Source organism: Daldinia loculata, assembly GCF_022478755.1.
Source record: "Daldinia loculata strain CBS 113971 unplaced genomic scaffold F4817scaffold_14, whole genome shotgun sequence".
NCBI classification, from domain to species: Eukaryota; Fungi; Ascomycota; class Sordariomycetes; order Xylariales; family Hypoxylaceae; genus Daldinia; species Daldinia loculata.
In genome coordinates, this window is record NW_026054868.1 from 449,781 (window position 1) to 468,860 (window position 19,080).

At 46.7% G+C, this 19,080-nt stretch overlaps 3 protein-coding genes across 3 annotated transcripts; 2 read left to right on the top strand and 1 right to left on the bottom strand.

Annotated features, from left to right (window-relative positions):
• Nucleotides 1-354: 354 nt before the first annotated feature.
• Nucleotides 355-1,949, top strand: F4817DRAFT_51399 (aromatic compound dioxygenase). The gene is made up of 3 exons (XM_049307570.1): nt 355-824; nt 892-1,327; nt 1,395-1,949. The coding sequence occupies exons 1-3, from the start codon at nt 526-528 to the stop codon at nt 1,593-1,595; spliced, it is 936 nt and encodes a 311-aa protein (XP_049160771.1). The 5' UTR covers nt 355-525; the 3' UTR covers nt 1,596-1,949.
• On the bottom strand, nt 1,887-3,845 carry F4817DRAFT_51456 (uncharacterized protein). The gene is made up of 2 exons (XM_049307572.1): nt 3,460-3,845; nt 1,887-3,308 (listed from the first exon to the last, which is right to left on the bottom strand). Exons 1-2 carry the CDS (start codon nt 3,679-3,681, stop codon nt 2,304-2,306), a joined length of 1,227 nt encoding a protein of 408 aa, XP_049160772.1. The 5' UTR covers nt 3,682-3,845; the 3' UTR covers nt 1,887-2,303.
• A 2,968-nt stretch (nt 3,846-6,813) lies between these two features.
• Nucleotides 6,814-9,623, top strand: F4817DRAFT_314334 (Sodium/hydrogen exchanger family-domain-containing protein; the record flags this gene model as incomplete). Its single annotated transcript, XM_049300383.1, has 3 exons — nt 6,814-7,726; nt 7,780-8,117; nt 8,172-9,623. The coding sequence occupies 3 exons, from the start codon at nt 6,814-6,816 to the stop codon at nt 9,621-9,623; spliced, it is 2,703 nt and encodes a 900-aa protein (XP_049160773.1).
• Nucleotides 9,624-19,080: the final 9,457 nt, after the last annotated feature.

The window sequence follows — 19,080 nt, forward strand, 5'->3', positions numbered from 1 at the left end:
GTATGCCGCTACATATTCCCATAAAACCCCGGGTGCACGCGATTCGAGTTGGTGTTGGAGTTCCAGAAGCACATTCAATACCTGCCTTCCTAAGGGCAATATATCACCCGATAGACAAGGAGGTTTCATCTGGCTGCCGTGAACTCAATCCGATCCAATCCACATATAGGACCCCTTATTGAAGAACGGCGGGGTTTCCGAGTCTTCAGGGACCGACCTATCAAAGAAAATCCATTGCTCATACAATGGAACAGCTAATGGCAAAAGCTTAAATAAACACTGTTCTACCGATGGCTTTCGTCCCATGATACTAGGTGTCTCATTCTAGTCTTGTGTCCTTGTGTAAAATATATCTAGGCCTTATTCTGACTTCAGTTTCGTATATACAAACAATACATCTTCTCCCTCTCTTTCTATATATATTTCTACCAATAATTTCATACGCATCCAGACATAGAAATCCCACCTTCGCTAGCTAACCCTACCATCCCTTCGTATTCGCATTAATCAAGAAAAGCTCTCAAGATGGCTCCCGAAGCTACTGGTGTGTCCAATGCGGCACAAGCTCCCAAACATTCCCGGTTCGATCCTACCTTCACCCAGCATGTCATCGATACTATGGGCCCTAAGACCACCGAGAGGAACCGGGTTCTCTTGTCAGCGCTGATCCGACACATTCACGACTTTGCTCGAGAAACAGAGCTCACAATTGACGAATGGTTGGCCGGCGTCAGTTATATCAACGCCGTCGGCCGGGTTTACTCGGAGTCGGGACAGACGAGAAACGAGGCCCATCGATTGTCTGATATTCTCGGACTCGAAACGTATGTCTTACCGATTAGAATTGCACCAAATCGTGTATGGCCGTGAACTAATATGTAATTGTATTAGGCTGGTTGATGAAATTGCCCACAAGATCGTCTCCGAAACAGACGTGGACCCGACATCCTCGGCCATCCTCGGACCCTTCTGGTCGCCCAACGCGCCCTTCCGCGAGAACGGCGGAACCATAATCCAGGACCCGGCGCCGAACGGCCAAGTCGTCCTCATGCACGGCGTCATCAGCGATCTAGTCACGGGCAAGCCGATCCCCGGCGCCGTCTTCGATATCTGGCAGGCCTCGTCCAACGGCAAGTACGACTTCCAAGACCCCAAGAACCAGACGCCGAACAACCTGCGCGGCAAGTTCCGCGCCGACGAGAACGGCAAGTACTGGTTTTACTGCTACTATCCGACTGCCTACTCGCTGCCCACGGACGGCCCGTCCTACCAGCTACTTCAGATGATGGATCGCCACCCGATGCGTCCGGCACACATTCACATTATGGTATGTTCTTTCTAGCCAGCATTCTCATTCTCTCTTATCTTCCGTTTCTAACAAATATCTGCCATAGGTCACACACCCCGAATACAAGGGCTGCACAACGCAATTATACCCCAAAGACGACCCCTGGCTATCATCCGACACCGTGTTTGCCGTAAAAGACGACCTGGTGGTCGACTTCAAACCCCTAGAAGGCGACGACAAAGCGAAGCTCGAGCTGGACTACAACGTCATCTTAGCCCCTAAGGATTATAAGGGCAAGCCGTTTTAGACGAAACTCCTTGAGAGTTAATATGGTCCTGCAAGAGCTTGAGAAGCAAGTCAACTTATTAAGCTTGGTACTAGAAACACAAATTCTTGTTGATATTTAGTATATGTGAATGTAGTTAAAGCGAAGCGCGATGTTTTACGGATGGGAGGCAAGAAGCTCAATACCTTCAAAGAAGAAAGACGCTGTCTCTTAAGTCATCTTAGGGTGAGGGAGGACATGGGCGCTCTGATGTTACTGCGCTAATGCATGCGTCTGGGCTGAGATATATATAGGTAGTCTATTGTCCTCGAGCAGGAGCTCACCAAGATAACGCGAAGCTTTCACCACGGCGATTATTTTAGTACGTAAGGAGATGAGGAGGTGAGGGGTAAGGATATGCATTAACAATACGATACTACTACTTCGACTATTACTACTAACTATTACTACTAACTATTAAATGAATGATAATCACTATTCACCAACCTCGTCACGCCTCAATCCACAGTCCGAATTCATGATTCGAACCAATATCGAGTAGACCTAGTTATACTTGGCCATCTCGGATTCAGCAATATCCTTCGCAAGACAGAATGCCATCCCCTCAAACATCCCTAGGCACATCTCCTCAGCCGAGCATGCTTCAACAGTAGCCCATCTGCCGTCATGGGTGCAGGCCTCGACGGTTGTGTTGCCATGGGCACACTGCTGCCAACCTGGCTCGCAGTCCTAAGTTAAGACAGTTCGGTAAATGGGGTCATCACCCATCACAAACTCGTCATAATCGCACTTTACGCGGGTGTTGTAAAGCTGCTTGCAGCTAGGGCAGGGTCCAAAGTCCTGCCACACGTGCTCCGCGTCACATGCCTCGACACGGTCTCCGCTGCAGCGCACTTCACCGCCGAAGCACGGGTTATCCTGAGCCATACGGGCCTCAGGTGAACGTGGAGCCGGAGTTGACATGACGGGTATGCCTAGCACAATTCCCGGGGTTGCTGTTGTTGGAGCCGATGTTATTGGAGCCGATGTAGTAGTTGGAGCTGGTGTAGTAGTTGGAGCTGACGTAGCCGGAATCGATGTAGTAGTTGGATCCGATTTAGCCGGAGTTGACGAAGTTGTCGGCATGACCTTATATGAGCTGCTGCTACTGGTAGGTAACTGTATGTTGTCGCAGAAGGGCCGACCGTCAGTGTCACTAACGCATTCGCGGCACTTCTGTATGCGCTGCCACGAGAGGTCCGCATTGCAGAGAGCAAGCCAATTACCATCACAGCGTAGAGTACCTTCTAGGCATTGAGGTGGATGAGTCGGCTCGGGTGGCAGATCCACATAAGGCACACAAATTATGGCGCCGGCTTCGTCTTCACTGCAGTTTTCACACTTCATCAAGCGGTGCCACTCGGCGTCATTGTCGCATATCTCCTCCCAATTTCCATTACATCGGAGCTGGTCCTTCTTGCAAAAGGTTGGCGTGGGCTCAGGCGACGGAAGGGAAGTGTCAGGGATGCAGTCGACTTTGCCGTCAACTTGGCTAAAGCACTCAGCGCATTGCCGCCACTTCTCCCACACGCCAAACCCGTTGCAAATCTCCTCCCAGCGCCCGTTACAGCGCAATTGAGCCTCCCTACAGTTGATATGAGAGGGAGAGTATCCACTGGTAGGAGTCGGAGTCAAAGTGTGAACAGATGAGTCCACCGGGGTGTTGCGCTTCAATCCGGTGTCCGATACACATCCCTTCGACAACGAGAGTCAGTAATTGCTTCTTTGAGAATACACAAAAAGGCCCCAGTAGTATCTTAGATGCGTTAATCCATCCCCGTTTGATAATGGAGTTCTGATTCAGAGAGATCCAAATTAGGGAAATAATCAAGTCAGTTATACTTACAACGGTACCATCAGCCTCGGCATTGCACCAAGACGGATACACACACTTTTCCTTGGCCATCCATTTGTTGTTAGAATCGCAGTGGTAGACGTAGTCTTCATTGCAAGTTGTATGTCCAACAATACAGTAGTTGGGATCGTTTTGGACGGTGGGTAGAATAGCACCTAGCACCGAGGCGGATAGGCCCAGGCCAACCAGCGTGGCCTGACGAATAGGTAGCATCGTGGAATAGAAGTTGTTTCTGTTGACTAGAATGAAATGAGTAGCTGAGTGGATAAGTGTCTATGGTGTAATAGACAGGCTACTGGATTCAAGAACAATAATGGTAGACACACCTAAGTATATGAACGAAGCAAAGCTAGTTTTTAGCTAGTTTGTATGTTTTCACCTCGTTGCTTGACTCGCAATGGAAGATGAGAAATTAAGAAGACTTTCTGGGGAGTTTGGGTCTGTCTTGAGAGGGGGGGAAGGGGTTTTTGTAAGGAGAGAACAAGCCAGAATATGACTTCCCTGGTCTATTCTACCTGAGTTTGTAGCAAGAGCGCCCCCTTGTTTCTGCATGTGTTGAGGTCAACGCTCGATGCCTATCGTCATTTAGCGCAGTAACGGTAAGGAACGGTCTGGGAATATTAACATCGACCCTCTCTTCGAAACCGTTAGATCGTCTAAGCAATGACGAGCCTCCTGCGCACCCACCCTACCTACGCATACTCAACTTATCGAAAAGGACACCTTATCCAATTGCCTCTCGTCGTAATTGCCGGATCACGGCACGAAGGTAAAGATAGCCTCGTATAAGCTAGGCGATTGGAGGTGGCTATGAATATGAAACTCGTGAGTTGACTCATATCTAAATATCCAAAGCCCAAAGCTTCGTTCGTAATACACGCGAGAAGTCCTCGCTGTTTCTAAATCGTATAGCGAGGACTAGTTCCATTAATCTCTTAAGATGTTGAACTGTAAATTCATTCCGATACCAACTAAACCAAGCCGCCAATCCAACGGTGTACAGGTCGTGTTAATCGAGAGCGGTTTCAATACACCCGCAAACAGCGTTTAGATACACGTTGGCGCCTCTGCTAGGCCTTATTTAATACACCTGCCTCTAAGCCACGGTCCCCAGGTAGCAGCGAAAGGTAATTAGGTACTTAAATATTGATCTATATACGTAACATTCTTTAAGGTATATACATGTATGCCGTCGCTTAGGCATCTTATATTAAGATCGAGTATCTTAAGGCGTCTATCAATGTTCTCCTGGATGCATGCATGGACAAGCCAGCTACCTCAAATTTATTTATCTTCGGCCAGGTAGTAATATGTAAACGTCGTATTTAAGTAGTGGTATGCCTACGCTAAGGTGAAGTTTACAGGTAAAATTCTAGACGTTTCTATACCCTCTTAACATACCGAGGGATTAAAGGTCCGAGAACATTTCTCTAACACCCCCTTTGCAGTAGGCCTTAGCCGGGTTCATTCGAAAACTGCGCTTATCACTTTTAACCTAATTTTGGGCGGGTGTACGCATCGAGAAATAGGTAACGACGTAAAACCATGGCCGTTTATGCTCATGAGTCATTCATCACGAGGAGAAGCAAAATATGATAGTTTGGTTTCAATATAATCTCGATACGTGCAGGCGGAAGCTATGCGACGGCGCACGTATACCCATCAGTTGCGCAGCGATTGTACCTTGAGGAATCGATTTCGTAAATTAACTATGAGACCTCTAGTGAGATGGTTTGGGTTGGGGTTGGGGTTGGGAGGCAGGTAAGAGCCTAAGAGCACTCATGATCTCGATGACGTTGATATCAATACCAACAAACCCATCCAGAACCTAAGTCAACTGTTTGTGTGGATTATTTCACTACAAGTCCATATAATACCATAGGTTAGGTAGTAATTATAGCAATGGATGTGTAGTGCCCATATAACCGGAATAGCAGGATCAATCTTTGAAGAATGGTAAGAGCCCATTCTCTACAGTTAACTAGTAGAGGTATTCACAGTATAGAGACCATTACTAGATCGTGGTCTGGAAAGAATAGAGCAGGTAGTAAATATGAATATTTGCATAGGTCAAAGGTACATATGGCTAGAATATTGGACACACGTATTTGTCCACTTATAGGCAATCTGCTTTGCTCCTATAGGGCTGAATTTTGACGCATGATATATTATATTCTCCGTTCCGTCCGTTCCGTACACGGCCAGCCATTGGTAACCATTGTCCCGGGACTCGGAGCTCTCTATTGATTGATAACTACCTAACCTAACGTAATTGATAACTTAGGTACATATAGGCGGATAGCTGCTCACTGCTACACCTCTCATAGTAAGAGATGTCACGCGAGAATGTGAATCATGACTCGCGAGAGCTCAGTTGACTGACGTTAGGTATTAGTCAAGGGATATACTAAGATAATAAGATGTGCAGATCGTGTGTGTTCTTGATTCATCGACTTGTGTCTATGGGACTTGGGACTTGGCAATGTTGTCGGATTGTCTTATGATCTCTTAGTTGGCTGTTAGCGCTCCGCGTGAAGATACTTGGCTATGGGCTTTTATCTAGCCAAGCTAGAGACTTTAGGCGGTGTGTAATGTAATCATAACTCATATGATTATAAGAGGTAGTTACACATTTTATATAAACACGAATTATATATAAGGTAGTTATATATGAAATAACGATCTTTGCTAAGATGAATATATACTATATCTTTCATTACCTACATATCTATAAGTTACCCAGGCGTATCTAAGGTGATTTTATTATCCCCGCATCTTCAGCCGCCATTACCTACCTATACATAGGGTCTATTCATTCCCCTAACCCTGCTGTGCTAGCGTCATCTTCCCCCGCCAGCAGCTAGTAAGCTCTTTCGTCACAAGCTCTGTAATCTAAACAGCTAGGGCTACTTAGGGCCATCTATCTGCACGCTAGACAGGGAACTAGACCGGAGCAGGGGTAGTGCATGTTGCCAAGGGTCGCTGCCAAGGGTCGCTGCCAAGGGTCCTTCCCTTGTTAAGCCAAAGACCTTGATCACCTCATCCTAACATTATCTACCTATCATCCTAATCTATAATCCATCATCCTCCCGACTCTTTTCTCCAACTTCTTTGTTTTGAGTCAATTCTATCCTCAACGCCTTTATTATATTACATTGGTAAATACTTATCCTATATTTTCTTTGCGGCGTCCTTCTGCCTCCTCCGACCGGAATTATTGGTTTGGGCTGCTTGTGACTGACCGCTTGCTGCTTCGGCAGCTTGCTGCAGCTTGCTGATCTTACCTATTCCGATTCCGCATTTCAGTCGCGCGTGGACTGAACCACCAATCATCGCGAGCGGGCCATGGCTTCCATAACCGCGACCGTGACGGCGACTTTACTGTCGACCGTCACGACCACTGCTGCTCCCGCTGCCACCACCACCGCCGGTCCTGCTCCCCAAGGCGGTATCCTGGAAGGCGTCTTACCGAATGCATATATCGCTTCGAATCCTATCCAGTTGTTTATCATTCAGGCCGGTATCATCATCATACTATGCCGTCTTCTTCACTACCCGTTGTCCTTCTTCGGTCAACCTCGTGTCATCGCCGAGGTTATCGGTGGTATCCTTCTCGGCCCCTCCGTTCTGGCTCGCATTCCTGGCTTCAAGAGCGCTATTTTTCCTACCGAATCTATGCCAGTTCTGAACAATGCCGCTAATCTCGGCCTCATCTTGTTTCTCTTCCTCATCGGTCTCGAGGTCGATATCCGCATGTTCACTGCTAATTGGCGCGTTGCTTTAAGTGTCGGCCTGGCTGGTATGCTTTTACCCTTTGGCTTAGGTTGCGCCATCGCTTGGGGCTTGTACAACCAGTTCCATAATGACGGAAATACCGTAGACATCAACTTTGGCGTTTACGCCCTCTTTATTGGTACTGCTTTGGCTATCACAGCTTTCCCAGTTTTATGTCGTATCTTATCCGAACTCAACATGCTCGGTACCCCCGTAGGCGTTACGGTTCTTGCTGCTGGTGTTGGCAACGATGTTGTCGGCTGGATTTTGCTTGCGCTTTGTGTCGCATTGGTTAATAACGGCTCTGGCATAGCCGCGCTTTGGGTCCTTCTCGTTGCTGTTGGTTGGGTTCTGTTCTTAGTATTTGCTGTTAGGCCGCTTTTCCACTTGGCCTTAAGAAAAACGGGCAGTATACAGAATGGACCGACTCAAGGCATGATCGCTGTTACTATCTTGTTGGTCCTAACTTCGTCATGGTTTACAAGTAAGTGACCTTCTCGGACTCTAATGCTAAAGTAATATGTCTGACCTTTCTAGGTATTATTGGTGTACATGCCATCTTTGGCGCCTTTTTGGTTGGATTGATTTGCCCCCACGATGGCGGTTTCGCTATTCATGTGACCGAGAAGATCGAAGATTTGGTCACAGTTCTCCTTTTACCCCTTTACTTTGCCTTGTCTGGGTTAAGCACGGATCTCGGCCTCTTGAACGACGGTATAACTTGGGGTTATGTCGTTGGTGTCATTGCAGTTGCTTTCTCCGGCAAGATTATTGGTGGTACACTCGCAGCTAAGGCGATGAAGCTCGTCTGGAGAGAAAGTTTCTCAATAGGCGTCTTGATGAGCTGCAAGGGTTTGGTGGAGCTTATTGTGCTAGTAAGCCACATCTATCAATATAATTATCCAGCGCTGATACTGACGGGAACATAGAATATTGGCCTTCAGGCAAGGATCTTGTCGCAGAGGACATTCACGATATTTGTTGTAATGGCTCTGGTCACTACCGTCTCTACAACCCCCCTTACGAAATGGCTATATCCTCCATGGTACCAAAAGAAGCTCGAGCAATGGAAACGTGGCGAGATTGATTGGGATGGCAACCCGCTCGAGCCCAAGAACTCAAGTCAATCTGATTATGTTTCTCACTTAGGAGAATTTAGAATTCGTCGCCTCCTGATCTATCTTCGCCTGGATAGTCTTCCGAGTCTCTTCACATTCATATCTCTTCTAGGCGACGAGAAAGTCACACCAAGTCCGGAGGAAGTACCAAAAGCTGAGGCCGGCGATGATGCCGTTAATACTCCGATTCCGATTATTCGGAGACGGCCCCTCGAAGTTCACGCTCTACGGTTGCTTGAGCTTACTGAGCGTACGTCGTCCGTCATGAAGGTTTCTGAGAGTGACGAGTATTCTCGACGCGATCCAGTAGTGAATGCATTCCGAACATTCTCTCGACTGCACGATGTGGCAGTATCAGGTAACGTGGTTATCGCCCCCGAAGACTCTTATGCCCAGACAGTCGTTGCGCAGGCTTCGGACCGAGAGTCTGACTTTGTCCTGATTCCTTGGGGCGAAACTGGAAGTAATAAGGAAGACCAGTCGATTCCATTCAGGGTTTCCTCAGAGGACCGATTTTCTGAGAAATCCCACCTAGAATTCGTCCAGGCGGTATTAGGAAATGCTGTCTGCAGTACAGGAATCTTTATTGGTAAGGAGGCTAGCGGGTTTGCATCCGCCGATAGGCCAGCTCTTCCTCGAACTATTAGCAATATTTCGATGCGTAGTCATAGGGAACGTGCCCTTCTTCCCATCGCAGATAAATCGCTCAACATCTTCTTCCCCTACCTTGGGGGCGTCGATGATCGATACGCGCTACGCTTCGTCCTCCACCTTGCTAAGAACCCGCTCATCTCGGTTACAATCGCTCATCTAAACTGCGTCGAAGGTGACGATGAAATTATACCTATTTCAGAAGGGAACCTAGAGCCCAGTTCGCCGACATCTATCTCTAAGGATGTTATCAACACTGAAATAACAGCGCAAGACACTTCTCTATTTGCTACATTGCAATCTAATATTTCGCCTGAATTAGCTAGTCGTGTGACGTTTACCGATATATCTGTCACTGTTAGCACGGCTGTTAGACGGGCGACCGAGCTAGCCAAAGAAACTGTCGGAAAGAACTCGCGCAATGCCGGTGACATCGTTGTCGTTGGGCGGAGACACCCTAGGCTCCCTGCTGCTGTACGCACATTGGACCAGAGCAGCACGGAGTACGATATGCAGAAGACGATAGGTGTTTTCGGTCAGACCATGGCTATGAGTGACGTCAAGGTTAGCGTGCTCGTCATCCAAGCCGCGGGTTCAGGAGTTTCGCAGTAATTATATTTGGTCGTTATTAGGCGTCTGGAGAAACCGGGTCGGGAATAGGACTTGTGATCGAATTATTGCTCATATATGCAATGGTTCAATCATGTCGAGAGGGGGATTGTGTTAATGACATGATATCTTATATATTATATACCACGTAGGCAAACTCAGAAAGTCACCGTCTACACGTTGCCTGTATCTAATGACTCGATAGGCTATTTACTATCAGCTAAACCGGCCTGGGAATGTTTACCAAGCTTCATCTTTGCTTCACATAGCATGGAAGTTATAGTGATGAATAGCATGTATTGATAGATGAGCACTTCACACGTAAAATAGAATGCTCCAGTAGGTGAGAAATAATATATTATAAAAGAGCGGTATCCCGTCTGACAGTCTTTAGCCGGGACCCGATTGATCGACCGCATTGTCAGCATCGTCAGCCCTATCCCATCCACCGGATCCAAAACGCTCATGTATGATGGCCTATGCCTTGGCGGGGTTAGAGTTCTTACGTCTCCTGCTGACGTAGATGAGCCTGACGGACCCGGGAGCGTGGAAACGTGGCGTTTACTTGCTTCTTTCCCCTTTCTTCTTCTTCTTCTTCTTACCGCTCACCTACCGAGCGGTCGGATCGTCGCGAGATGCAATTGACTAAGCTGCGGGACTGCCCGTGCTTAGGGAAGAAGACTTGTCACAGATGTGCGTGCGGTGCGCATGAGGTCCCGTCCTCAGCGCTCGGGGACTATACTATGCTGGGCTGGCTGCGGATATTTTGTAAATATAGTAATAACACGATGGCGATGCTCGAATCAGCCCCCATCGAGAACGAGTCGGTGACATCATTGTCCTTCGGTTAGCTTTTACTCCATATAGACATATAGACAGACTGTCCATCTTTCATCCTCTTCTCTACGGCGTATTTGCATACGTAAGTAAACTGTGGTGTACGTCTAGCCTCACCCTTTATTTCTATGACATGGTGGTTAAGTTAGATCCTTACGAGTGCGAGTCCAGGCCGCCATGTGGTGGAGATCAGTTAAATCACACTAACCAGCCCGGCCGTCTTCTACCAACAGCGGTTCCTGTAGGGTGTAAGTACCGCCTAGCGAGCGCAACGGGGCGAATCCTGCTGGATGGAGGGGTCCAAAGAAAGAAAAGGTTCGTGATAGAAGTGCGAAGAGGCACGGGCGTCCGAAATCCAGACTAGCGAAAAGCCGACCCATCCCATTCGCCGACCTTGTGCTTCCCGAGGATCGAATTGGACTCTCCCTTGCGTTCGCTTGTGCGCCCTGAATTACTAAATGCAAATGCAAGCCGAAAAAATACGCGAGTGTGTGTGCGCGTGCGCGTGCGCATGAACGAAGTTGAGATGCCTGTAAATTTAAACAAGTGATTTGCCAATCCATCCGAACACTCATCTAGGTAACCTGTTCTCAGCACAGGCTAGAGAGGGGAAGAGCTCACGCTAAACGCACGTGGCTATTCGTAGCAATTTGTCTGCCTAATGTACGAACGAATATGCAGCTAATACAATGTGTAGACCGAGAATAGGACAACTTGCCACTGATACCCAAGCCTTATGGTTCTAGAATTGGAACTAGAAGAAAAGGCTGAGACAAATACTGCACCTATCGTTTAGCAAATAGATAGCTTACTATTCATTGCTATTATTTACCTAGTTAAGCACTTACATGAGTATATACTTGGCGGACTACTGCCTGGAACTTTTGTCTGTCTACCTAGAAGGAAGAGGAAGAGGAAGAGGAAGACGGGAGGATTAAAGCCTTTAAATGGTCTGGTAGTTTTTGAGGATGTTGTTAGTTAGGCAACCTGCAAATGACTTACTTACTATGCGTGCTGGGGTTGAATACATACGCCGTAAAGAAGACGAGGAATATTCCTTAGATCTTCGATGACGATGATGTTACGCAGCATGTGTCACTGTCTTCTCCTTCATAAACAAGACGCGAGTTGATGCGGCTACGTTCAAGCCTCGTTGTCTCATGTTTCAGATCCATCCATCCATCCTATCCTGTGCTCAGGCAGATCATCCAGTCTGGTAGAATAAAAGAGGCTCCTTCAACCTTTCTCTACACTGGGTGGGGGGTTTACCCGATAAACCTGGAGCCTCGCTTTGCCTGCCGGCGAGATACACTAGGCGTTCGATACTTCCTTAAGAGGCGCACCGTGATTGTGCCGAAAGAGTGCGCGCACGCGTCCTGTGGGCACAGTTTGATCCCACGAGCTTATCCTTCCCCAAGACGCCTTTCTACAAGAATCGTCACCGAACTCTGGTCAGTGTCCTCGTGAGGAGCTAAAGAAGGTCTCGGGTTCCAGCCACGAAGAGATCGGGCTCGTTTTCGTTCACCCCTTCTTGGACCCGTGGTTTTAAAACCATAGGGCGTGCATTGCATTGGGCAAGAAAGATCCTTGCCGTCTATCGCGGCGTAGCACATATAGTTGAACCGATATCTATGTATTTAAGACATTAGCATGTGTTCTGTGTAGTGTACTAATCCTACGGAACATTTCCGTCGTCGCACATCGTGGACTCTAATCCTCTAGTGTACCGTATGCCGTATGCCGTATGTACAATAGGGCAAGTCCGGGGTAAGGTGACGTCGCGAAGGCGTCTTCTATCGCCTGAATTGGGAATGACTAGGGACCTAGACGAGGAATCATATGTATTGGGAACTATAGTTTGCTGTGGCTGCAGCCAAAAGGCTTCAGCTCCTCTTCTTTTAGGAAATACGGCCTTGTTACACAATATGCAGCCTTCGAAGAGATGGAAACGAAGATCGTGGCCTCGAACGGACTCGATGCTGCGACACTAAATTTGGGGTGTCAGTTTCAGTGCTGTGCCGCACGCGCAATTTGCGATTTCTCCCACGATGGCTGGATGGCCAGGGGAAATAGTGTATTTCAAAGAATGAAATTATCCCGGTAACCACCTGATAACCCAGGCTAGGTACATAGTAGTTTCGTATGCTCCTATGCCACGTTGTTGATCTGATCGGTTAGACTTGGAGATTGGATAATAGTCCTAGCATGGGAAGCATGGGAATAATCCTCGACATCAAGTATCTATCCTAGTCAATGGCTAGGGCCCAGCGATTAACTAGGGGTACGGTCCGCGATTCCACGCCGATGACACTTACTGAATACCATAGGTACCTGGTTACGCCTTATTGTACATAAAAGAGTTCTGACAACGGTCCCGAATATGCAAACTGACATTTGAATATGCACAATCGGTAGCTGAAGAATATACCGCGGGATATTCTGCCGCTATTGGGTATAAGATACGACAAGGCCAAATTAGTAGATAGCTAAGAAGCGTGCGTTCCGCTTTCTAGATGGTGATCGTCAGTAGTAAGACCCTATTAAAGAAGATATCCGAATTCGAATTCCTACATAGTATTAGACCCCAAGCTCCGAATAGTTCCGGAGATTTTACGAAGGCCGAAGCCGCCTACTAGTCTCGTCGACCGAATAAGGTAGTCTACGCGATCAGCCCATTTGTTGTTGGCGCGTTGGTATGGTCGTCGTAGTCGTCGTAGTCGTAAAGAGTCAAGGATGGCGTTCCGTCTTTGAAATACAATACCTAGCTAAATACAACCAGCTAACAAGGCTCGCTATCGTTTAGCTATTTCTTCCGTTTACATTTCCGGCGGAGTTCCGACGCCTCCGGATATGCTGTTCGGTCCGAGCTGACGGGAGATCGCATTTCAATATGTTCATCGTGACACTGACGGGCGAATAATAACGCGCCCGTCCCGCCGTCACAGCTGTAAACTGCGAACCAACCATATGAACCAGATGAACCAGATGAGAGTTGTGTAAACTACCTGATGCAATAGGTATACGCTTGCATCGGGAGTCGAGATCGTCTCCGATACGTTTAATTTTAAATGTGGCTTTCAAACGCCGTACTAATATGTAAAGACGCCGACAATGGGAGATCCCGATGATGGAATAGACCCGTCATTATACAGTCACTCTATAGTCACTCTACCAGTCGCCGGCTATGTATGCATTGCTAGTATAGGCAGATAGGACTACTAGGCCCGGGCGGCCGTGGCAAAGCATAATAATGGAAAATCATACATCTAATACACTGTAGTTCTCGTAGATAAGAAGAGGTCTAGAACCCCGCGATCGACCATGTAGAACTGCCAGCTGACGCCTACATCTATGAACTTGCAGACGCCTTACGTGACTCGAGACTCAAGCCTCTTCAGCTCTATCAAGACGAGATGTCAAATGTCTCCAGTGAACTAATAGGTTCGTGCAACGGATACCCGGTAATGGCTGCACTACTGTAAACCGTGACAAGAGAATAATCGTATACTTTCTCAAATCAATCACGTTGTATGTGTAGACTCGCATAAAACAAACATGGTGCGCCGGTTACGAAGCCTTGGCGAACCCTTGTGCGAAATGCGGCTTCGTTAGTCGTTCACGTAGTATGGCCGAGTACGATGTACGCCTATGCTACGATCTAGTGAAGCGCGGGTGGACGATATCGTATACGCCATATTGGTTAGCATTTATTCTAACCGACAACTAGAATATAATAGTGGACAGCCAAGCGCTGCACTATAGCAAGGATAGATTCGTAACGGCCAAGTAGTCCACCAGCCACGTTCTACGATCATCTAAGGGAAATATGACGATGACGTCGAGGGATGCATGAAGATACGAAAGAGCGGAAGCGATAAAAGCTTCTAGCTCCACAAGGGTTAGCTCTGGCGGTGGACAAGACGACCGGTCAAAATAAGAGAATAGTATTCGTCGAAACGTGAAAGGGGGCAAGAGTACAGAGTCACGAGAGACAACAGATAGTGGATGGTGGATGGCCAGACAGCTGAGATGGCGGTAAGTATTGTGTCGTGCTGAGCTGTAAATATAGGGTGATGTGCGCAACTACGCAAGTCAAAAGTTCTAGGCGTTGGTGTTGGGCCTTGGCCTTGTCTCGGGTTGGTGATGCGAGAGGATGGAGGTCGTAAAGTAGTAGAGGTAGTAAAAGTACCTAACCTAAGGGATTGGATGCGATGGGAGTTGGCAGAGTCGGCCGAAGGAGGCTCAAAACAAACAAAAAATGGAAGCAAGGGGGGTGTGTTGTAAAAAAGAATAAAGAAGATAAAAGATAAAATAAGGTGACAAATTGCGCCTCGCGTTGCGCCTGAGGCTAAAGCGCGTCACCTATGGAGATTAGGGAATGCAGTACCTATTTAGATGCGGTCTCGATCTTGTGTGTGATTTGTATTAATGTAAGGTTGATAACTATAATCCGTATGTAGGTAGTTTAATGGGTTTTGATAGGATGGATCAATTAGTTAATGGAAAGAAGAAAAAAAAAGAAATGAGTTAGACGAACATCAGACAACGTGGTTGCGTTGCAGATTCGGGATTTGACTTAAACTCGATACGGCCTTTTCTGGGCTGCAGATTGGCAGCGAGTGCTGCGTAAACCCTCGTTTAGTGTTTAAGTGTTAGAAGGCACCATCTGGCAACCATGCAAGCTGTATCGGCCGACCGCCAGTCTCCCATACAAGTGCTCGCAGAAAGAGGGAAACACCCTTGTAATGAGCGGTGGACTCGGGGTCTCATGCAGTGCAATCTGTGCTTCGCCGCCCACTAGCAACCCCCGCCTGCCCACACTACCAGAACACTACCCACGTAACCCACGTAACATTTACATGTACCTCTTTGCATGTACCTCTTTGCATGTACCTCTTCTCCCCAGGCACCCCACTTTCCCAAGCAATGATACATTTTGGAATGCCCATCCATACTTTGGACGCCACTGGTTCGTGGAACCACCCAAAGTAGCTTCGTATCGACTATGGAAGTTGCATTACAAAAGTCCCTACCTATGTTCGTAGTACACTACAGCGGCATCCGTGACGGAGAACGAAACCTATCTGTTACGGGGTTAATTAGCCCTTATTTTCATGTCTTGAAAGTATTTGCATAGCCCCTAGTTGTATCACTAATCAATTAGGTACGTATGTATTTAAAGGTATATACATTAGCAAGTGCGTGCAAAAAGATGAGCTTGCAAAGCAGATAGGTACCTAGCTATAGCCAATCTTTTGTTAGTACCTAACTTAATATATAGCGTTTACAATCTTCAAGGCATCATAGCTATATCGATATCGATATCTATACAAAACTAACGTAAGCACCTTCTATTTCGCCAAGTATGACATTTATTACTACCTCCGCGGTAGATCGGGGATATAACATAAGCAGTAGCCAGGTTAGCTCTTAAGCACAAGTCCGCTTGCCGCAGCGGGGCTTTAGCGGGGGAAGCGAGAAAACCCGCTCATTGCCGTCCCCGACGTCAAAGTAGACTCGATGTCGCAATGTACGGAAGTACATAGGTGCCCTAGTACCATAGCGGGAAAATATGGTAAGGTTTAACCGTTGTAATATTAAAATGCTTGAAGTTTATAATGTTTCCTAATCATTGCATAATGCCTGATTTTTGCGCAATGGTTGCGGAAAGTGCAACGTTAACAGTATTAAATTATGTTTTTTACATATAAGGTTTAAATTTTACATAATTAATAAAGTAAAATGGTGTAATGGTAAATATTGCGCTTCGGAAATCATTTAAAAAAAAAGAGAGGCAATTTTTTTGATTTTTTTGATTTTTTTTAATTTTTTAAAATATTAATCATTGTTATTATTGTTAGCATTGTACTTTCCTCAAGCATTGCGTAAAAATCAAGCATTATGCAATATTGACTTTTGATTAGGGAACATTATAAAATCCAACCACTTTATATGTAACAATACGTATTTATAAACAGGTAATCCCGGTACGGTATTTACTAGGGTATGGGCATGTACATATGTAGTGACACGCCGGTGGATCGATTTAGTTGTCTTAGCGCGCCCGTACCCGTGTATCACTAACCATTCTCGGGACTAAGGCTGATCATAAGGCAAGACTTTGCGAGGGGCTTTTAAGACCTTATCAATCTTTTCACAGATTGTCGGATTTGAAACAATAGACCCTATGAAGTCATAAAAAATCATACGAATATCGGCCGACGGCTTCTGAATTAGTTAATACTTCGGGATTTGTCATGTGCGCGGGTGAGTTCAAATAGCGAATTGACACCTACGGTTGCAACCTAAGGGCTTTGGCAATTTCTCATTGGACTGCTGCTAGACCCTAACAGCTGAATGGCGGAGAGGTCAAGTCCGATTAGAAGGGCGTGAGCATCTTGTGTCACATAGGAGCTTATTAACAATACATAGTACTACTCCAGTACTACTCCAGTACTACTCAAGAGCCTCGGCTGGCAACAACACGCGGATAATTGCTATGCATATGGCTGGAGTTCTGGACAAAGCTCGGAGAAACATGCAAAACATGCGATTGTGATAGTCGCAATCTCTAGTACCCGGAAACCGCCGTTTATTCTATTCTATTCTATCTAGGTAGAATATCTAGGCAGAATGAGGATGTATTTGCGGCTGATATTTTCAAGTTGCGCATATCCGCAAATAGAAGACGGCGACAGCGAGATGACCAAGCAAGGGGTAAAACTGAAACTACTATGTAAACGCTAGGTCGAAAGACTACGTATTGTCATCAGCCTCGTAGGCTATCTCGATTGTATGTATGTATGTAGTGTATGAGCTGATGAGATGATGAGATGAGTAGACTAATAAGAAGAATTGTAAGTATGTAGGTATGTAGAGATTAATTCGGGGTATTATTATCTTAGCCGTCAGGTCAGATAGAGGGGAAGTAAGCGCTGCGATCTCATAGGAGCATAAGAGAGTAACAGAAACTAGTCTTCAGCCCTACGACAGCACCAGCCATGCGAGCCAGCGGCAACACCGAGACCCGCTGCTAAGCAAAGAGAAAAATAGGCTTGGTGATTACATATTACTGATCCCCACAAAGATGCTGTGCGAGTGTTATCAATGGCGAATTAACCTCCCCCCCTTCTTCTGACCATTTCTATCCCTAAAGACGCTATGTAATAAAAAGATACATACAACAGTACCGCAACGGGTATGCTCCGTGCATTTCGTGCGTCAGTTAATTTATCGTCAGACCGCTACAATGTTCTAGTGCTGCTTCCTTTTCGGCTGCTATCGCCGCCATTACTGTTCTAGCGCTTGTTTAGTGCTGCTACCGCTACAGGGGGATAGAGCAAAGGAAGATACGGAAATACGGGGGTTGACGCCATCGTAGGTAACTTCTTGCGATACAGATACAGCCTTTTTGCTTGTGTCGACTGATAGCTGGCGATTGCGGCTCTCCGTATGTTGTCTAGATCTATATTCGGGGTTTGAATATCTAAGGCCGATATCCCTTTTGGAACTCCTCGGCGTATAATGTAACTTGCCAGTTCTACATATGAAAGAAGCGATGTGCCTGGCACCTGCTTACTTACATACATCCGTACATACAGTAGGGGACGGCAATAAAGTGCGGATGTCATTCAGCCCTATGAACTGGCTGGAGAAGTTTGGGGATTGGGAGGCCAGGACAGCAGGTGTACCTAATTATGGGAGGTACCTACGCAAGTAAGTACCTAGAGATATGATACATGTAGGTATGTAGGTGTATCATCAAATAAAGACACAGGGGTGTGTATATCGTACATGCATAGTTGATGGATCGGGGCGTGAGAGTTTGACTACATTATGTACCTAAACCACCTTTATATATTGCCAAACCCGTAACCAGTAGCCCGTATATTGGTATTGGTGGTGTGATAACCAGGGTGTTTCTCTGGCAAGATGCGTTCTTGGCGCGACCCAAGTCCATAGGCACGGGTTCAGTCAGCACCCATTCGAATTCGTGCCAGACTGCCGAAAAAGAAGGGTGACATATGCTGTTAGATATTCGGTGCCGTTAGATGCGAATATTAATTTAGCGATCTTGTACAAGAAAGCGGAGGGTTGTTAGGACGGGGTGATAAAACAAAATAATTCGTACAACACGGACGCCGCGCGATCCGCTGGTGTTAAAGGCCGGTGCCGAGAGTAACGCAGCAGTACATAAATGCAGTAGGCCGCGTGACTAACTTCGGTCAACTATCTGCTTGTCCTTGCTTCGTATCCCGCAAGAATTACACCATGGTAAAGACATACGCACCGCATGGCTGGCCATGGCATGCCACGCCATAGCATCATCAAGACCTTTAGAGGATCACATAGTCGTATTCTTTATGTCTTTGGTTTAGTTTAGTTTGGTTGGATAAGAGATAAGAAGATGAAAAAAGTACAGTACATACATTAGGATGAGTTCCCTAATGAGTTCCCTACATAGCGGGTTGCTAGGGTAGGGGTAACGGGAATAAAAGCTAAAAGTTGCCAAATTAGGCACGATTGGAATTGGACGTTTTACTCTTAATTCAGCTTGCGGGGGGATTGCTTAAAACAGCGTATTTAGCCCAACTTGCTGCCGCCTCATGTAGGTAATGTACCT

Excerpts from the sequence above, each read along its gene's own strand:
- F4817DRAFT_51399 (XM_049307570.1), top strand. The coding sequence starts at position 526 with ATGGCTCCCGAAGCTACTGGTGTGTCCAATGCGGCACAAGCTCCCAAA. Across the intron at positions 825-891 it reads GATATTCTCGGACTCGAAAC|GCTGGTTGATGAAATTGCCC; the intron begins GTATGTCTTACC and ends TAATTGTATTAG. Across the intron at positions 1,328-1,394 it reads CGGCACACATTCACATTATG|GTCACACACCCCGAATACAA; the intron begins GTATGTTCTTTC and ends TATCTGCCATAG.
- F4817DRAFT_51456 (XM_049307572.1), bottom strand. The coding sequence starts at position 3,681 with ATGCTACCTATTCGTCAGGCCACGCTGGTTGGCCTGGGCCTATCCGCC. Across the intron at positions 3,309-3,459 it reads CCGAGGCTGATGGTACCGTT|GGATGTGTATCGGACACCGG; the intron begins GTAAGTATAACT and ends TCGTTGTCGAAG.